We start from the raw sequence: 20,381 nt of genomic DNA, 5'->3' as shown, positions 1-20,381 counted from the left end.
AAACGCAGCTTTACACTTTCTGTTGTCTGCTGGTGAATTTAGAGAGTTGGGGGTTGAGGTGGGGGAGAGAGGGGGGGAGAGAGAGCATGCTCGGAATGGAGAAGCTGTCAGAACCTGATAGATGAGAGTGCGAGAGAGAGAGCGCAAACCGTCAGCGGGAAACGGCATGATGTGGCATCAGCTCCGGCAGACAGACAGACTAAAATAGTGCCTTGTATGACAAAGTGTACCCAACACTGAGAATGATTTTCCCTTTCTCTCTGGCTTTTTTTTTTTTTTACACAAGCTTCCTTCCTATGGTAAATTGTAGGCCAGAGGTGGCGGAAATACGTCAGTTATGTGGGTTCTCTGAAGCTTGACTGCGTATCTTAATTTCGGATGAAGGGAATGAGAGATAGAGAGGGGAGGGGGCAGAGAGAGAGAGATTTTAATCACTCCTGTCGCTTTAAGGACACTTATCAAAGCCTTATTATGCGAACAGAAAATACCAGGAGCCACTGAGCAACTGAGGGACGGACTGGAGTGGAGGTTTGTAGGGAAACTCAACGTTATCTAAACTGGAATAGACCGCTTCGTTGCCCTATGGAGTTTGGATGTCTGTCTTATCCGGACGGCTCGGGTCATTTAGGAAACACTGCGCATAGCCTAAGTAGCTCTCAGACTTCGGATCCTTTGCTTCTGAAGCGCAGAGCGGAGAGGAATATGGCTTAAAAGTCAACGCGTAGTCCGCGGGATTATTCTCTCATTCGACAGCTTCTATCGACACGTTTACCGTTTATTATCAGCGTTATCTCGGACGGATACTGTCCCGATACTGTCTCTCTCTCTCTCTTTTTTTCTTGCCAGACTTGGATCATGGATTGGGGTGGTGGAAAACAACAACGGGCAGCGACATGATTTCTCTGCGCTGTCTGCAGTATGCTGCGAGCTCCCGCTTTGAACGCCGCTCGTTATTACTGAGATGCCACAAAAGTTACGAGACGAGTGCAGTGCGCGGATTTTGAGCGTTTCGCCGTTTTTTTGCACCTGCTTTAGCGGCCAGCGCGTCGACACGGCGCAGATTCGTGACAGAATAGCGTGCGGATCCGCGTCGCTTCGCTCACTCTCACCCAGTCGCTCGCCCGCGCGCGGATACTTGGAACGTTTGCTTATCGTAATGGAGATTGGCGAGGTTTATACTCAAGGTCATCCACTGTTGTGAGGCTACGGTCGCCTCGTTATTTACACAGCCCCGCACGCAGCGCTGTCTCCACGTTATAGCGCAGCGCAGGCTACGATCCTCAGTCCGGTGTGTGTGTCTGCGTGCGCGAGCGCGCGCGTGTGTTATTTGATATTGCGCGAGCTGTGGAGTAATATTGCTGTTTCTTTCGGACTCTGGGAGAATTCTCTGACAGCATGGATGGGAAACTGAAGCAGGGTCGGAGATGTCGATCCAAGCGGGAGAGAGTGCGGAGGTTGCGGGAGGCTGGGAGCAGAGACGCCCGCAGCCCCGACCCCAACTCCTCCTGCTCCGACAGGGAGGGACACAGTCCGGGGAGGGACGCCGCCTCCCTGCCCGGTAAAAAAGCTCCGCACCCCGCGGCCGCCGCCAGAGTCTCGCGCCCCCCGCGGCGAAAGAGACGAGAGTCCAGCTCGCAGGAGGAGGACATCATTGATGGATTTGCTATCGCCAGCTTCATCAGCCTGGACCGTCTGGAGGTAAGGAGGAAGCGGATCGTTAACTGTTTGTGTGTTTGCATTCTTCATCATGTGTCAAGAGTGTGTGTGTCTGTCTGTGTGTGTGTGTGGGTCCTCACCCACTCACAGCAACATGAAGGACTAGTCCAATTTGTAGCCAATTTACTTGAGATGGCGGTAATGAGATGGATGAGGATTACTCTTGTAATCGTCTGATATTTGTAGATGAGAGGATATCCCCCAAGGTGATCAGTGCTCGCTTTGATGTGTGTCTGTTTGGAGTCCTTGTCATGAAAGTGTTTACAACACACACACACACACAGAGCCAGCGTATGATTGGAGAATAAACAGGTGCTTTGGTGGGACAGGTTTGGATCTGGTTCGTGCGTTTTTCTGTTTTTCTGCTTTCTTGACACTCCGACCTCTGATAAACTGCCTATTACATCATTCGTGTGTTGGAGGCTGACACACCACGTGCTGATAACTCTGCCGCTGTCATTACTGTGTGGCAGCTATGTCAGATGTCAGAGCAGTGATTTCAGGAAGAGAGGAGGTTCCCCTGTGACACCCTCCTTTATTTGGCTGCTTTATCTCATTACATTCAAAATGACAAATGAAACATAGCTCCCTGTGGGATATTAGGCAGACTGATGAGGCAGGTTTGTTGTTTTTTTATGGCTCATTCTGAGGATGACTGTATATAAATAACTACCTTTAAAAATATATACCTAATACTCACTGGTGTCTGTGCATTTTAAGCCTCGTTTGAGAAGCTGTGGATCCAATCACACCTTCCTATGTAAGCTTAACTATGGTGGCTATTAATCAGTCATCAGTCACGCCTCCTACATAGCTCTTATTCAATATAATGGTGGACTGCATGTTTGCAGCATAAATCTTTACCAGTCGTCTATTCTGAATGTAGGATTCATTCACATGAAGCTGATAATCAATTCTCCGCTGCCCAGCTATTAACAAGTTTAACCTGTCAGGGTCATCTGTGATTATCCTGCAATTCCATTTAGCTTCATGGTACTTAAAGCAGGCGGGAAAGCAGATAGGAGAGCAAGGGCGATCCCTGAAATATTGTTGGGAATTAACTTATATGAGAAGAATAATGATGTAAAAGACGAGTGCAGTGATGTAAAACTGCTTTAATGACACTGCAGAGCTTTTTGGCTAATCAGGCTAAATTTCACAAGCGGCACTTGCCCCAGATATACTTGTTATCAAGTGTGTTCAATTCAATTCAATTCAATTCAATTCAATTCAATTCAATTCAATTCAATTCAATTCAATTTTATTTATATAGCGCCAAATCACAACAAAAGTCACCTCAAGGCGCTTCATAGATACAGAGAAAAGCCCAACAATCATATGACCCCCTATGAGCAGCACTTTGGCGACAGTGGGAAGGAAAAACTCCCTTTTAACAGGAAGAAACCTCCAGCAGAACCAGGCTCAGGGAGGGGCGGGGCCATCTGCTGTGATTGGTTGGGGTGAGAGAAGGAAGACAGGATAAAGACATGCTGTGGAAGAGAGACAGAGGTTAATAACAGATATGATTCAATACAGAGAGGTCTGTTAATACATAGTGAGTGAGAAAGGTGACTGGAAAGGAAAAACTCAATGCATCATGGGAATCCCCCGGCAGCCTACATCTATTGCAGCATAACTAAGGGAGGATTCAGGGTCACCTGGTCCAGCCCTAACTATATGCTTTAGCAAAAAGGAAAGTTTGAAGCCTAATCTTAAAAGTAGAGATAGTGTCTGTCTCCCGAATCCAAACTGGAAGCTGGTTCCACAGAAGAGGGGCCTGAAAACTGAAGGCTCTGCCTCCCATTCTACTTTTAAATACTCTAAGAACAACAAGTAGGCCTGCAGAGCGAGAGCGAAGTGCTCTAATAGGGTGATATGGTACTACAAGGTCATTAAGATAAGATGGGGCCTGATTATTTAAGACCTTGTATGTGAGGATGCTGCCCATTCTCCTCATTCACCTCCATGTGATTTTGCATGTAAAAGCACCTTTGCCCTCTGTGCTGCACGGCAGCCGCTTCCGATGGCTGGAAGACTTTGAAGTGCGCTGCACTTAATGACTTCTGGGAAAAGTAACACGTGTTGCGATGCTGTAAGACGTCTTTTTAGTTCACAAGTTGGACGTCTGTCTCTGATGTGGGAGCTGAGGTTAGATTTATCCTTTGAGGGTTTATCGTAATAAAAACACTACAGTAAATAAACGCTGCCTCTGTGAGAGCGAGGCGAAGCCAGATAATCATCCAATTTTAGTTTTACACATTTACTAGCGATAATAATTCTCTGTGTCGAGTGAACACGGAGAAAGAACGCTGTGCGCTGCACAGAAGCTTATGTTTCAAGGCTACGCAAATGAGGCATGATACAGCTCAATGTGAAATGATACTCGCATACCAGCTACTTGTTGATAATTGGTCTGATTTGCATGCAAATGGCCTGCGCTTATTAAATGATGTTCGTGGATCTGGTACAATTAGAAGAAGAGATGAGCACAGATAGGGCTTTTTTTTGTGCCTCTGATTTCGGTGCATGTGGTAAATGAAATCAGAGTGTTGACTTAGTGCTAATTTTGTGTATTGTTGTAAGTGACAACGCTAATGACGTTTGTTTTAGCTGCATCACTGAGAGTGAAACGGCCTCTCCGCGGCGTGCGCCCACTGGAACCATCACATCGTCTGTCCATGAGTCATTCTTTCACCTACTCACCGCGTGCTTGAGTGGAGCTCATGACCTACTCTACCTGTGCTAATTACTCATCAATTATGGGGGGGGGGAGTCAGGGAATAGCTCTGACTTATTGCATTATGCTCCAATAAGCTGGCACACCCTCTGGAGAGCGAGCGTGTGGTCCTCCTGACCTCTTTAAAGTGACTGATGGCCAGCACGGTTGTGTTTATGTCAGGCCATACAGTCGGTCTCATTAGGATTTCACCGTCATTAATATTCCACCCTCCCCGGGTTCAGTGAGCCCATATGGCCAACGTAGCAATATTTACTTGTGTTTAATCTCATTGCTTTCAAATCTCCCTGTAATCTTTTTTTCCGTGTGTGTGTGTTTGCTCTCTGATGCACTTCAGCGTGAACGTGTTTCATAAAATCTACGTCACCTTTGGGTTGCTGCTGTTTGATTGTCCCATTCGAGTCTGTAACTCATGCCTGAGGTTGCGGGTTACTCCCAGAGCTCTTCCACTCAGTTGATATTCCAGCTCAGTGCCGATAGGCTCGAGCTCCCTCGATGAAGGCTTAGGCTGCGCGGTGGTCTCGCCCGCTACCCCCGTAACCCCCGTTTCATTACAGCCGAAAGCAATTTGCAGCCACAGACGCATTTGATTACACCGTGTTTATTCGCTTTGAATCCCCTCGTTTCTCGCAGGAAAGCCGCTTACTTACCTGTGCAAATCGACTATGCAAACACAGCCGCGCTGCTTTGTCACCGGCACCTTATGATGATGTTTTTTTTTTAAAAACGGGGGTATGATTCAGTGATGATTCAAAAATAGTCAATCTGTTACTGTGGGCTGTTGAAAAGCAGAAAAGCTCACGCACAGTTTCTGTGGTTTTGATTTCTCTTTTTAAGTAAAGAATGAAATCATCGCGCATGACTCAGGAAAATTATTCCCTTATTTTTTTCTCTTTTTAAGAAACACGACTTTAAGAAGAAGGAGAAATTAGCCCAACTTTCGGGAATTCTTTCAGTTCCAGCGATATAAAACAATTATGCTTTACAGCTTATACCCTCCAGAAGTCTCCCTGTGTGTATCGAACAAGTGAGGAGATAATAAAATGACACAATTATCCATCTGTCAACGTATTAATAAGATGTTTGATTTGCTCCATTTGCTCTGTGAGTGATGTCGGAGTGGCAAATCCCCTCTCGTTAATCCACAATCCTTCTGTTCATCTGCTTTAACATGAATTTACAGATTTGTTTGGGTTTTCCGTTCCGCAGCGTGGCTTTCTAAATTCAGTCTAATGGGGGATTTAGGTTTAGTTGATTTAGTGATATTACAACAGTGTGAAGGGCAGGAGGCCAAGGGGGGTCTGGGATTCTGGCGGAAAATGGGTTCATATATCAAAGACTCTGTCTCTTTGTGTATCCAGGGACGTTTCGCTTGCTGTTTTCCTGCATGGCTCTGTTTTCTCAAGTTTTGCACACTAATCATCCTCGATCGTTGGCTACTGAGCAGCACCGCTGGTGCAGTATGGGGAAATTAAGTCCCTTGCCCTCGAGGAGCTTGACAGTAGTTGTTAGGGAAACTGGGATTTGTTGCTTCGCTTTCTCTGCCTGTGTTTTGGCAGCTGGTGCATGGATTTAAGCCAGCAACATTCCAGATACAAATATGTGTCATTATATATCATCAAGTGCTGCGATGAAGTCAGAGCAGCAGTTAGAAAGATTTTTTTCGCCCCAGAGACTTTCCCTTAATATAGCTACACTCGAGTGTCTCATAGTTAGCACCCAGATATGACCACATGTTAACTATTTGGAGTCGTTAGCAAGGCCAGAACTCGAGATCTCGTGTTAGAAAGCACACTTGTGCAGAGACGTGCTGATAAATCCTGAGCTTGAACCGAAGGTTTGGCTTTCAGCAGATTGACGGATTGCGTAAAGCTTTAAAGAGCCCAGAAATCCTATAATTTCACATCTTTTCCCCGGGTCAGCTTTGTGTTTCCGCTCTGCTCGTTGCCACTTGAGTAACATGGTGCAAACCAACACTGGCACCTTAAACCGCAGCGCTCTTTGCTGTAGTGAGATGTCTCGCTTCCATGGCGAGGCAGCAGATTTGTTGCAGGGGTTGCAGCAATCTTGCTTCGTGTTTTCACTTTCCCCCAACGGTGATAGTGCTGTGCATCATATGTCGGCACTGACAAACAACTCCGGCTTTAATTAACAAGGCAGCCCCCCGAGGCTGCGTTGCTCATTGGCTGACGCATCCCATGGAGAGAGCTTTCTTAATGCCAGTGGGACGTCCCCGAGCCCTGGCTGTCTCTAACTGTCACACACTGTAGGCGACAGCATGGCTGATAAATGCACGGTCACATTCGCGAGCCTTTTCTCTGTCCGACACAAACACATGACCGGACCTCCAGCATGCAGCTGTCCAAGTTGCAGATTCTTAAAGTTTTCCCTTAAAGAATGGCTTCCTAGTCAACTGGTCGTTGTGCATTTATATTGATTTAATCATTGAATAACATCAGAACATGATAAAATGTGGTATTTTTTTTCTTTCACAAAGTAATTGTTTATGAGTCCTTACTAATATAATGTTGTTGTGTCACAGCGAGTCGTGGGTTATTCATTTACGCGCTGCCTCATGCTGCTGGAATCAGCAGCCTGTCGTGTTTGTGCTCTTCCAAACACATGTTGCCAACAGGAGAGTTGCTGAGTAGACAAAGCAACATCAACACTCAGACGTGGTTGAAAGCTATATATAAATGCAGATCGGTCAAATAGCTAATAGATAATTAACTGTCTGATTTGCTAATGATGATGTCACTGGTGCGGTTTGAGTTTGCTTTTTCCTTTTTTGTGACCCATCAGGCAATTTATCAATTCATTTAATCAACCAACTTTTGGTTGATGACGATGCTGCGGATCTGGAAGCAGGATCATCATCATCATCAACTTTATTTATGAAGCACTTTAAAACAACCACAGCTGACACAAAGTGCTGTACATTGGAACTGTAAAATAAAATTACATGAGATATAAGTAAAAACCAAATAAAAGAAGAGTGAAATTAAATAACTGCTTCAATTAAAAGAGAAACTAAGTCTCGCTGAGGTTAAAAGCCAAGGAATAAAAGTGGGTTTGAAGACGGGATTTAAAAGTGGACAGTGAAGGGGCCTCTCTAACGTGCATGGGCAAATTATTCCATAATTTTGGAGCCACAATAGAGAAGGCCCCGCCCCCTCTGAGCTTCCTCCTGGATCTCGGTACCTCCAGGAGCAGCTGGTCAGCTGACCTGAGAGACCGACAGGGTATGTGTTGATTAAGAAGCTCAGAGAGGTAAGGCGGGGCAAGACTGTGAAGGCATTTAAAAACAAACATAAGAAGTTTAAAATGAACTCTAAAAGACACAGGCAGCCAGTGCAGAGAGGCCAGCACGGGGGTTGATGATCACTTTCGTCTGTTACTGACAACACCGTGTTCACAAAAGTGTGAGGCCTGCTTAGAGATCGCATGTAACGCGTATTTGTATTAGGAACTTCCCAAAGCTGATCTAGGTTGCAAATGATCTTCTCCAAAAAAGGGGAAATGAGCATCGCAGTTTCCCAAAGCTCAACTGCAAAATAGCGTATAAAGAGATTTGGTTTACTGGCATTGTGAATACCAGCGAGCCAGTTCTGGCATTGTATTGTATTGTTTTTTTTGTATTGTATCTTTATTTATTTCAGACATATACAGAAAAAAAACCAATATATACACAAGTACACATACTTGCATTTACAAATATGAATATATATGTAAATACACACACGTATGTGCTCAAATAAAACAAAAAAAGAAAATAAATAAAATAAAACAGAGTCTAAATGACATGAAATGACAATTATTAGGTCTGAAATGGAGTAGGAAGAAGTATGACATACTTATTAATCCCTACCCCATGCTCAACATTCATCCCTTTTGTTCATTTCTAATTAACACTTATAAAGTGTTTCAGCTGTTAAGATGTTAATGATACTTTCATTTTTAGGTGCTGTTGTAGATTCCAGATATAAAGGAGGTTTAGTGGAGTTTTTTCAGTGCCTGTTTTAAGGAATATGAACATGTTTTTATTTTGCCCAATGAGAAATGTTACATGGCTTTTTGGCTTATTATAGTTTAAGAAAAAAAAAGGGAGGGAGTGAATAAAAAATGTAGATTTAATTTGATTTGATTTTGTGACCTTATCATTTTACCAGCCTATAAATAGCAGCCCAATGGAGAGCTCCCGAGGGAGTCACATGTTACACTGGAAGGGCAAAGCATCATAGATTTCAGTGACAGTGGACCAGAATAGGCACATTTGTTTAAACCTACCTTCCTTGTGTATCTTCTGACCACTAGTAGAACTAGAAAGTAGTGTTTTGGTATTTCTTGTTTAATCTGAGTCAAACATCCGCACATGCACAGGTACAAGCATGCAAACAATGCAGTTTACATTCCTGCTGCCAGTTTCACATTATTCACTCTGATCAACAGTTGGTTGCAACACAGGGAAATAGTGTTCCTGTAAAGGCAGATAAGAAGACGGCAACACAGCAAACGTGGGCGTTAACTCTATTTGATTTAAGATGTTTACAAAAATCAGCTACAAGGACGCACAAATACTATATTAATAAGGAGCACTGTTCTGAAGTACTGTTCTTGATGGCAGTGAAAGCGAAAGTCGGTCTGTCTGAAAAGAGAGCAAACCTGAGAACATGTTTGATGGCCTCTTTTGTGCTTGGCATTTATTGAATCACTTGCACAGATTTTTTCAGTTACTAACAAACAAAAAAAACAACAAGAAGAAGACAAGTTATGAAAAATGTCGCGAGCTAAGAATGATTTAAATGTTCTTCTCATGTGTGATAATGTGTATTTGTTGATTTCTGAAGGTTGGAAACCAGTGGGATTAATGCCTGCCCTCTCCAGCGAGAGCTTTGTGAAGCTGTCAGTTGTCTGTTTTTAGGGGTCTGAATGCAACGACACTTTTAACTGTCAGAATAAAAGCCTCTTTGTTTTCAAGCTCAAAGCTGTAAGCTTGGTGACGGTGCACACTGACACATAATAAGAGGCACATAAAAGCACGTGGGTAACTTGTTGTTCGGCATATATATCCATTTCCTGCCGTCTTCCATCTTCCTGTCTCCGTATTTTCATTGCGGTGAATGACAGGATGTAATTACCTTCTGATTAAGATGCTGTCCCTGAGCCTGCGATGGATCTGGAGCTGCACTGTTATAAGGTTTCCACAGTAATTATCTGCTGCTGATTTGTTCCCCCCACCCTTTTTTTTTTGCTTTTCACAACCACTCTCTGGCTTCTTGATTAACGAATGTTATTAAACAATGTTAACAAAAGACATTTCCTTTGAGCAGTTTAAGAAAAAGACATTTTGGGGGGATAACTTCATAGTAATCATAATTGTCATTCAGCTGAGGTATTTTCCAGCCCTGTGATTTTGGTTAATATATAATGGTGCGCTTGGCCGCGGAAGCTCTGAATGAATGACTAGCAGACGAGGGCTGTGAAGGATTTACAATAAAAGTAATGAAACCTAAATAGAGAGGGCACTCTTTAAGTGGCTCATTAAGTAATGGCTGTTTTCCTTTTCAGCCGTGTCCTTCTCTGGCGTAGAGCAAAGAGAGAGCTCTGAAAGCCTGGCTTACTTCAGCCTTCATATCACTTGAATCCCTTTTCAACATTTTGTTTATGTGCACGATTGGAGGTCGACTTTTCAAACCTTGCAGACTTATTTTGTAGAAAGGTTGCGGTGTCACTAAGAGTTGTGTGTTTGGGGAAAAGTATTCATAATGATTTCAACAACACTCTGCTGCAAGCAAATATAAAAGCTTTTGTGTGTGTTTGCAAGAAACAAGCTGTACCTGAGAAAGAGAAAGGACCTGAGTTTACCAGGCGACATATTAGAGTTGAAATGATGACATGGTTTATGTACTTTAAATAAAGATACAATTAGCTGCATAACGGTTTTAAACTAGGCAGAACTTGCAAGCCGAGAGCTCGAATAAGGAAGAATTACAACTAAACGTAAGCGTAGAAGTGCAAAAGTCTTGGATCAACCTTTATTTCTTTACATTTTGCTAGGAAAATCGGTACAAGGTTGAGTTTGTACAACTCTAACAAGCTTAAAAGTCAACATAACCTGAACTCTCTTATGTGATCTTCCTTTAATTCATTAAAGCAATCATAAGGAATAGTTCTCCAGGCTTCTTAAAGTACATTCAAAGCTCTTCTTTGGATGTTTCTGCCTTTTGTTCTGTATCAATAATGTTGAGTTTTGGGCTCCAGGGAGAGCAATCAACGACTGAGAGCGCTCCATTGTGCGTTCTTCTATCCAGATATACTTTTACTGCATCATCAGTGTGTTTGAGATTGTGGTTTCGCTCATAAAGCTGTTGCCAATCACTCACTTTCCAGATGGTGTTGCATGGTTGATCAACGTCTGATGGTACTTTCCTACCTTCATTCATTCCATTGGCTGGCTGAAACACAGCCCCAAACCATGACAGAGCCTAAACTGCATTTTGCAGATGGCTCCAGTGACTCAGTGTTGTACTTCTCTCCCGACATCCTGTGTACATATTGACAATTTCGGCCAGAAATTTCATATTTGGATTGATCGCTCCATAAGACCTGTTGCCACTGACTTTTCAGTCCAGTAATTTTTCACACCTAAGGCTTATAAATGTCTTCTCGACAGCCACCGTGCCTTTGAGATACAAACAGTAGATAGATCAAGGGTGAGATAATCTCTCAGGTCCTGCTTCAGATCTTTAATGGATTTTATTCCTATTTCAAATGCTTTTTCTCATAGTTTTTTTTCCTTGCTACTATTTGTTTTGACCTCCACTTGTTCAATTTCTTCAAAATGTTCAAGGACGCACTGCACACCATGCCAAAAAGAGGCCCTGTTTTCAGCTAATAGCTCTATTGCTGCAAAAATAGTATTTTATGCCAACCTGTGGTATCTTTAGATGGTTTTTTATTACTTTTATAAGTAAATAAAATTTGAGCAGAGTAGATAAAGACGCTACACAATGTTTAAAATCGCTACAGCTGACGCTAAGATACCACATTTGACCGCATTCAAGCTTTCACTTTCATGATACAGTTTAAGGCTTTTAGAGACGCGGGATGATTCAGCAGCATGGTATTAGTGGCACAAATCTCAAGTCTTCAAAAACAGCATGCAGATTACAAATCAGCCTCCAGTCCATGTGGTCATGTTTTTCAGGAATGGCTTGTTTTCAAAGGCATGACTCACACAGTCGTGACATTGTGCAGAGTCTTGCTGCATGTTTTCTTAATAGATCGCTCTTGGTGTGAAAGCAATTAGCGTTAACAGTTGTCGACATGCTCTTCTGCTACCGACACTCACTACCAACACCAGCTCTGAGGGGAATAGTCTTTATAGGCCAAGCGATGCTGACAATAATTGCTCAGCACTCAGCTCCCCATCTGAAATAAGATACAGTGATATGTTAGGCTGCAATTTATTACAGCTCATTGTTTGTTGGTGTGTTGATTGCATTTGCAACATTTAGCCTTTTCTGTGTATGAGTTTCTGTGTGGGTGCAGGCGAAGCCAAATAAGGACTGTTGCTTCAGTGTTTTGCGCGATAGCTTTGGCAGCCATATAACGAGCCGTGGCCAAGATAATAGAGCTTAGATAAGAGGTTGGTTATGCAATGTGGAATTTCTCTCTTTCCTATTGCTACGTCGGCTCCATTCACTGTCTAGATGACTTTAGTGTGACAACAGTGGATTGAGCTGCCACGCTCAGTTGTGCCGTCGTTATGAAACACCTTGTCGCCCATCCGCGCTCTCAGAAAGACTGTGTGGGGGCAGGAGTCTACGAGGAGGAGTTTGTCACTCCTGATGCACTGTAAATGAAGGGAAAGTCGTTTTTCCCTCCATCTGAGTGATTATCGCCCTTTCACTGACCATTGTTATCCACTTCTGATAATGACTGTCAGGCAGTTTTCTTGATATGTGGTGCAGTCGGTATTTCAGATGACCCTTTTAACAGAGTATATTTTCCCCTTGTGTCTTCTTGCTTGCTATTCATAGTGCAGTGTGGCTTTAAAGATTATTGCCTTATTTGTTTTGCCTCTTCTTTATTTTATTAATTTTTCTGTCTTCCTGTGAATAATATGACATATTAAGTTTTTCAAAACTATCAATAAACGATAGTGACGAGCCTGTTGCATGTTGGGTAGCAGTTAAATCGATCTTTTCTGTGCTTGCTGCAAATGAATGCTGTTGAGTGTTCCAGAAAATCGGGGAGAAAACATACAGTCATGGTTCTGTGCAACAATTCAGTGCTGAAAAACACCTTTGATATTGGGATAAAGTGCTAGAAAAGTCATTTTCTTGTTTTCCCACAGACATTGTTACATGACCAGTGTTTGAACATTTCTACTCACGAGTACAACATGTGGTAGAAAAAAGGCCTTTTTTGTTAATATTTCAGCCAGGGCTGTTCGATATAACGATATATATTGGTCGTGTCCAAATTCATGGGCTGCATCCTCCTGAGGACCCGGCCTTCGCCGTCTATGTGGGTCGGGTCCTCAGAAGGTCGGGTAGGCCGGAAGTAAACGGCTGGGGAAACTGGACGGTCTAGCCGTCTGCTCCTTGCTATCTAAAATATAACAGGACACTGTTAAATTCTCGACCGTCTCCTACTTCTGTTTAATCAGTTTTCTGTTTGACGTTTAGTCAGCTGTGTAAAAACCAAGGAGGAACCCACCCGGGGGATTAATAAAGTTTTATTTTATCTAATCTAATCAAATAACTTTAATCTCAGCCAAACCGATTTACTCACGAACAAACAAAACACTGAAAAAAGCCCAACAATAACATTTTTAGGTTGTCTAAGTGACTTATATATTACGTTTAACCCGAGCAGCGAAAGTCCGCGGTGATCTGAAAATGATGTGCCGGGAGTTGTGCCGTTCTCGGCGGCTTCAGTGACCCTCGAGCTCCCGGCTTGTTATCGAGCTGGTGGGTAGCAGACGTCTCCGAAAACGTCGAAGCACTTTTGCAAATATGCGATATCTTGATAAACCGAGCAGATATTTGATGTTTACACAGCTACTTTCTCGCCTGAAAATATGTTAAAAGTTTATTTTGTGACCCAGAAAGATTAGTAAGAGTAATTTTAAAACTTAGTAGCGGCCGCCATTGTTGGAAACTGGAGTTTGGCTGCGCCGCGCTATGAATTCTGGGATATGGTAGGCCACGAAGGACACGCCCGACCCATCCTTCAAATTCGGGGAAAAGGAGGACGCATTTGTCGGCTGCATTCGGAGGAGTCTACGAATTTGGACAGCCTTCGGCGCGTCGCTGTGACGTAATCGGTCTACAAATGCGGCCTCAGGAGGATGCAGCCCATGAATTTGGACACGACCAATGGATGACGATATGAAAACGTCTATTGTTTCGTGGTGTCGCAAAAGAAACTGTTTATGGCAATATTTTTCAATATTTTTTCATCGTTTTGATGGTCACTGTAGGATTTCCTGAAGTTCTCTTATATTTAATATAGCCATGTCACTACCCGATCTGTACCGGAAACCCGATTGGTACCCCGCATGCACAAAAGGTGTCTACTTCCGGTCGAAGCGTTTTACGATAGTTACGGGTCAGAGTATCTGTTAAGATGTTAAGAATAATAAGTATCTCTTAAAATGTTTCCAATAATGAAACATTTCAATATAATGAAGACAAAAACCAAAAATAAAAAGATAGTTACGGATCGGGACTCCCCGATCCTTACTGCGCATGTGCAGATGTTTTCTTCTTCTTCTGTTCGTTTAATGGCAGTTTACTCCCCAGTGTACGAGGATACTGCCACCTGCTGACCGAGCGAATGAACCCTGTTGTAAACTGAATTAGCGTCATTACAAACGTGTGTTATATTATATATGTCGGGACGATAAATCCCTTATGTCGGGATGTGAGATTTTGTTCAGCCCTAATTCCAGCAAGAAAGTCATAATAGAGTCGTTCATTTCCATAGAGCATTTTCAAAAGAGCCATTCAGTCACCAGGCTTACATCGTGGGTTTTTGTGTCAGGATCTGCCGATGGTGCACAAAAGCTAAAAATGTCAAGCTGTCAAGAAAAACTCAAAGGGAGTTTCCTGCTCTGATTTGTGACTTTTAAATCCTTCTTCTCCATCCGTCGTCTCGGCAGTATTCAGTGACTTTCCTGTAATTCAAAACTCCAATGCTTAGAAATGACCTGAGGGTGTAATATAAACCTGCTGCTCGTTGGACACTTACTTTTTTCATGTAAAGTTACACTTAGGATATCATGAAAATAAAATGTGACTATAGAATATGTGGAAACAAACATGTATTAAATGATGCTCTATAAGAAAAAGAGAAAAGAATGATTATATGTGTTTGGCCTAAATGTTGGGCCACATTTGGCTAAAGCTGATGGTGTTGAGTCCTGCCCAAATATGATGAAGCCTGTGACATTTGGACTTCCGGTGATCAGCCCATTTCATAACTCCTGGGTCATATCTGACCAACTGAATACTCGCCGGTGCCGTAACCAATCCACAGCACAGCCACAAGTAGCCCAGATGAAGCCCAAAATAAGTTTGTCAGATATTGTTTTAAAATAATATCACTTTTGTTTTTATAACAGTATAAGAAGTCACTGAGGAGTGATCACATTTACTTTATGATTATGTGGTTTACGTGCTGTTTTAGGAGGTTTTTGATGCTGCCAAGATTAAATTACAGGGGGAAACACAAAACCCTTCTGGTGAATTTATTATGTATTGATTTGCCATAAACACATGTTCAGTTTAAAGCTAATATAAACATAGTTCGTGCTTTAACACATTTCCTATAATGGTTACACTTTTGCTCGAGAGGCAGTCTCCATGGTTCTGTATGCGTCTGTCGAAGGTTTCGTCAGTTTTATAACAGGCTTGACCTGATGCCAGCTCAGACATTTACTTTATGAATCCTCGGGGCGTCTATGAAAGTCAATGTTCCGGCTGTGTGCTCAGCAGAGTGAATAGGAAGAATGTGTTTGAAATATAATGGGACATATAATAAGGGATATGTAACACAGCCACCGCTGCAGTAAAAATCTGCAAAGGCAAGACAATCGCTGTCACGCAGAGGGATCCGGCAGGAAGATCTGCCAGAGAAAAAGTATTGTCAGTATTTGTTTCCTCTTTCTGTACAGACAGCACATATATTCAGTTTTCTGGTTTTTTCTCGTAATCTGCAGATTGTTTGCCCATAGATCAAAGGCAGTAAAATGCATCTGCTCCCCTCTTGTGAACAGGCCACACGGCTCATTTCAGACGGGCCACTTTGTCAGCGCGTCTGAAACGAGGACACGCACCTTAGAGCCAACAGGGCTCTACCCAAGGCGTGGAATTAGATCAAAAATTACACACACACACATTCAGAGCCTGAGCACAAGGCCAGTTGGTGAGTCAATAAAAAACAGACAGCGTGTGTGAGAGAGAGAGAACATAAACAGAACTCTGCCAAGCTACTGTTTGCATTCCACGTCTCTTGGCTTCACGGCATCGCTGCTGCTTCAGACGCCATGCTATTCATAGGCACACTTATAATGATTTGTAAGTATCACCTTTAATGAATCAAGCTGTCTACTCCAACATAACAGATTCCATGTTGTCATTTATTAAAACTGCACTAGAAAACCCTTAAAACTCTTAAAGCTACACTTGAAAACTCTTAAACTGAACAGTTACTTTAATGCAAATGTGGGGTTTTTTTTCCAGGATTTCTCTTGTTATCATTGTTTAAATAAATTAACACCAGAGAACATCTGAGGATCTCATTCTGGCTTAAAAGAAAGCAGACTGCATACTACAAATATAATTGTGTAAACAGTGGAAGGGAGTTTATCATTTTTCATAGTGATACAGTTCGTGCTTTTTATTGATTGCTTTTCTGGCTTGGCATCTGTCGTGACTGAAAGTGTTTGTGTGGGATATTAAAGCTATTTTCTGGCTTTGTGAATAAAGACGGATCGCGCTTCAATTTATGCCCATTAAAAAAATCTTTAAAAAAAAAAAATCAGCATGGTGTGTGTTTGAGTTTAGGTTCAGCGGGACATGCTCTATGCTTGATTTAAATGAGGGATGTAAACGTATTGGCTAGAGGTGGGAATCACCATACATCCCACGATACGATATTATCACAATACTTAACGCATGATACGATATTATTGCAATTTTTTAAAAATATTTTGCGATATTCAGATTCTGTACATAAAGGTAAACTTTATCAATATTCATTTTATCTAATATCAAAGTCTCACACTCAGTCTTTCTCTCATTTCAGTTTTATTGTTGACAAACTGAACGGTTTGTATTACAGTCTAGTCCAACTTAACTGAATCAACCATCTGGTACAATTATAGCTATTCTGAACTATGCAGTTTATGAAAACTATGCAGCCCCTTCAGCAACTGAAGAATTTGAAAGTAAAACAAAATATAATTTTGCATTAAATAAAAAAGTTTTAAACTTAATTAAAATAAAACATGTCTTAAATTAAAATAAGTAAACTGTCATGTTTATTGCTGCCAAAAAAAAAGTTAAACACATTTGGACAGTGAAGGAATGTCAGGATTCTTGCTCAGAAAAAGGATCAACATGCTCTGAAGTCAGAGCACAAAAACCTTTTTGTAACAAAATATCGATTTCTGCTGTCCCTGTATCGATACATTATTAGCAAACAAAATATCACGATATCGATTTTTTCCCCACCCCTAGTATTGGCTGAATGTCAGTATTTGCCAGCACTGTTTGATTGATATTAGCATATCCGAAAATAAGACGATGTTTATATATCAGATATCAGGAGCTTTAACTGTTTTCTCATCTTAATTTTGTTTGGTAAAAAAGTTGGAATAAAGGAAACAAATGGTAAAACCAAAATAAGGAAATGGAAAAATTATCTGTATTGGAAGAAACCAAATAAATAAGCTTTAATAACCATTGTTTTTTTCTTTCATCGCTAAATTGCTTGATGTTATTTGCAAACAACCGTATTAGATCGTGTGGCAGGAACAAGGCACGGCGGGTCCAGGGATCAATGTTTTCAGACATTTATTCACAGCACCACACACCACACACCACACCCCTGAGTCCCTGTGTTTTAACACGGCGGGGGTGATTGCGGATGCCGTGCAGGTGCGTCCGCACGGCACCGCAGACCACGCCCCACCACAGATCGATACTCCAAGATTATCTATTTTGAATTACAAGCGGGAAAAGATGGATTGATGCATTCCTACTTTTCACAAGTTGCCCTGGTGACAGGAAGTCTGCTCATGTGTGCTTAGTAAAAGGTCAAAATGTTTAAATGTCAGCAATTGTACATGTGTTATAACGTTAAAACAGCTGTAATGATATTACTGTCTGTATATTTGTGGTTTAGGTTTGTTCCTGAGATTTAGTCTTAGATCAGGCGTGTTCATGCTGGTGCAAATGCTCCACGTGCTCTGTTAGTATTATTGTGAATGCATTATGCGATTTACTGGCAGTCTCATAAAAAGATTGCATCAAAGAAAGTTACCAGGACTATGACTGCTTTTAGTCAACTGCCATCTTTAAAGTCTCTTTGGACAGAGTCAAAAACAGAGTCACTCTGCCATCAGTTTTCTATGTGATAATGTGGCAACTGTGATTAATTCTTTTGCAGTCTACATGCAACAGACTAAAGGGGCAAGGAGAGCTCAGTAGGTAGGGTGGTCGCCCCATGATCGGAAGGCCGGGGGTTCAAAACCACTGAACAGGTACCCCTGAGCAAGGTACCGTCCCTACACATTGCTCGCGGGCGCCTGATTTGCGGCTGCCCAATGCTTCACTGATTGAGTGGGTTAAATACAGAAAGAGTAATTTCCCCACGGGGATCAATAACGTATACATTATTATTAAATGAATATTTCAGCAAAACCTTAAGCGATTTGAAGCAGAAATTTCAGAAATTCCTCCAAAAATAGAGACGTTGTTGTTGCAGGATGACGATTTATCTGAAAACTTGAGCAGCATTGCTTTTATGGGAATATAACCAGAGTACTAGTTGAGTTGAGGTCTCTAGTGCTTGGCAGAGAAGTTGACGCAGACTGATTGATTGAAACATATTGTCTGTATTTATAAATCAGGTGGCAGTAACTTGCAGACCTTTGCCAGCCTTTCTGAGAGTCATCGTTTGTGATTGGAAGTTCCCCCACAAGTTCATGATGTTGCAGACTCAACTTTTAGGCAACCAGCTGGTCACTGCAACTACTTGCAACTACAGAGTTTACCTAGTCGCAGTGATGTTGCCACCTTTCTTTAAGGTGTAACTGAAATACCATTAGGTGTTTAGTTCAGTGTGCAGGACTTTGTACTATGGAGCTGGCCAGATAAATTCTCTTTGTTGTCTGAGCCAACTCATTTGGATATTTGTCTTCTCAAACGTAACTTCTGCAGACAACATCTAGAAAAGTGCACGTGTGAAACACTTAATGAGACAACTTGAGGAACTAAATAAGCAGTCCTCTCTTCTAGTCTGCTTTCCCCAAGGCTTGATATCAGTCCCCCAAAATGTACCGCTGGTGTATAGCAAGCAGTGAGCCAGCACACCAAAAGAAACAATCAGACGAGTAGCTAAAAAAACAACAACAACAAAACAAACAAACAATGGTGAAAGAGAGCGCATGGGCTGAGGTATTCAGGCGTCCTGCTTAATTGTTTCCTGGCAGCAGGAGTAAGCTTGTTCTCAGTGCATAAATCCTCCTGTTTTCATTTATGTGCTCCAGGTGTTGATGAAACAATTCCCCTTGCTGGATAATCATATTTCTACTTCCCTCTCGCCAAGACACTGAAATGGTAAAGAGGATGGACCCCCCCCCTCCCGCCGAACTGACACATCACACACACCACTAGCTCTCTCCGTGCATGTGTGAATGGATCTACTTGGCGTTTCAATTTGCACAATAATGCGAGAGGAGAAAAGCGGTTATGCTCGCTGACAGGCTACACCAGAGGGGTCGGTGTGTGTGTGCATGTGTAAGGCCACGCAACAAAAAAACAATCATTTATAATTCGTCAGCCTTATATTTAATGAGTAAATCAGTCAGTCAGTCAGTAAGTAGGATCTGGCAGCTGGTTAGTCAATTAATAAGGTTGTGAAGTCACTTAATCTCCCAATGAGTTGTCATGCAGCATCATCTCTGTAGAGGAAACTGATGAGGACGCTGGTTTTGATTTAATCTCCAAATATGAGAACGTTTTCACCCAAACTGAAAATGATAGGCCTCAAATAGCACTTAAGGAGCAAATGTGCGTTTAAACTCTTGATTTGTATCTCGCCCCCACTCCTCGCCCCCCTCGTGCCCTCTCTTTTTCCTCTTACGTTGAATGATGTGGCGTAAAGAGCTGTTTTACGACTTCCAGAACAAGCCTGTATTTCTAGTAGCTGCCAGTCATTTCCTGGCCCGTGGCATTGCCTTTATCACTCATGAATCCTATAAATGTAACTATGGGTCACATACCTCTGGAGGCTTCTCCGAGCCTCTGTAGCTGCAGGCAGGAATGTTAAAACCAAAGGCAGGCTCAACAGTGTCGGCGCTGTCATCGAACTGAGATATACTGCTGCAGATTCACATAAAGGTGCACAACTCCTCCCTGCAGTGCTGTGCTTGTGGTTTAAGGCAGCCTGTTTTGGAACTTAGGGGTGTGGCATTAGCAAAGTAATCACGTTACGATTTAAGAAACGCCACAACTCAAGCGCTGACAGGAAATCCAGAATGCATCTGCACCTCTGAAGCTGTGAGGTGGCCTGCTTTGCTCGCGCTACCCATTTGACGTCCTTTTATTAACCAGTCTGCTCTTACTTACCGTCTCACAGTCAGATCCCTGACAGGAATCTGGAGGAGACAAAGAGAGCAAAGAGAGCTAAT

At 42.4% G+C, this 20,381-nt stretch overlaps 1 protein-coding gene across 9 annotated transcripts in view; it reads left to right on the top strand.

The window, feature by feature from the left end:
* The first annotated feature begins 394 nt into the window (after positions 1 to 394).
* The window catches only part of fbrsl1 (fibrosin-like 1), a 317,456-nt gene continuing 297,469 nt past the window's right edge, over positions 395 to 20,381 (top strand). For 5 of the 9 annotated variants that reach the window (XM_006805437.3, XM_035914199.2, XM_006805440.3 and 2 more), the window contains exon 1: positions 396 to 1,698. In XM_006805437.3, the coding sequence (XP_006805500.2) occupies positions 1,396 to 1,698 (303 nt within the window). In that variant the 5' untranslated portion in view covers positions 396 to 1,395. Of the gene's footprint in view, positions 1,699 to 20,381 lie in introns of all 9 variants that reach the window. The other 4 variants (XM_006805436.3, XM_087848891.1, XM_006805435.3 and 1 more) reach the window with 1 other exon arrangement.

Source organism: Neolamprologus brichardi, chromosome 12 (assembly GCF_056152115.1).
Source record: "Neolamprologus brichardi isolate AB-2024 chromosome 12, ASM5615211v1, whole genome shotgun sequence".
NCBI lineage: Eukaryota > Metazoa > Chordata > Actinopteri > Cichliformes > Cichlidae > Neolamprologus > Neolamprologus brichardi.
This window is presented reverse-complemented; position numbering and strand designations above follow the sequence as displayed.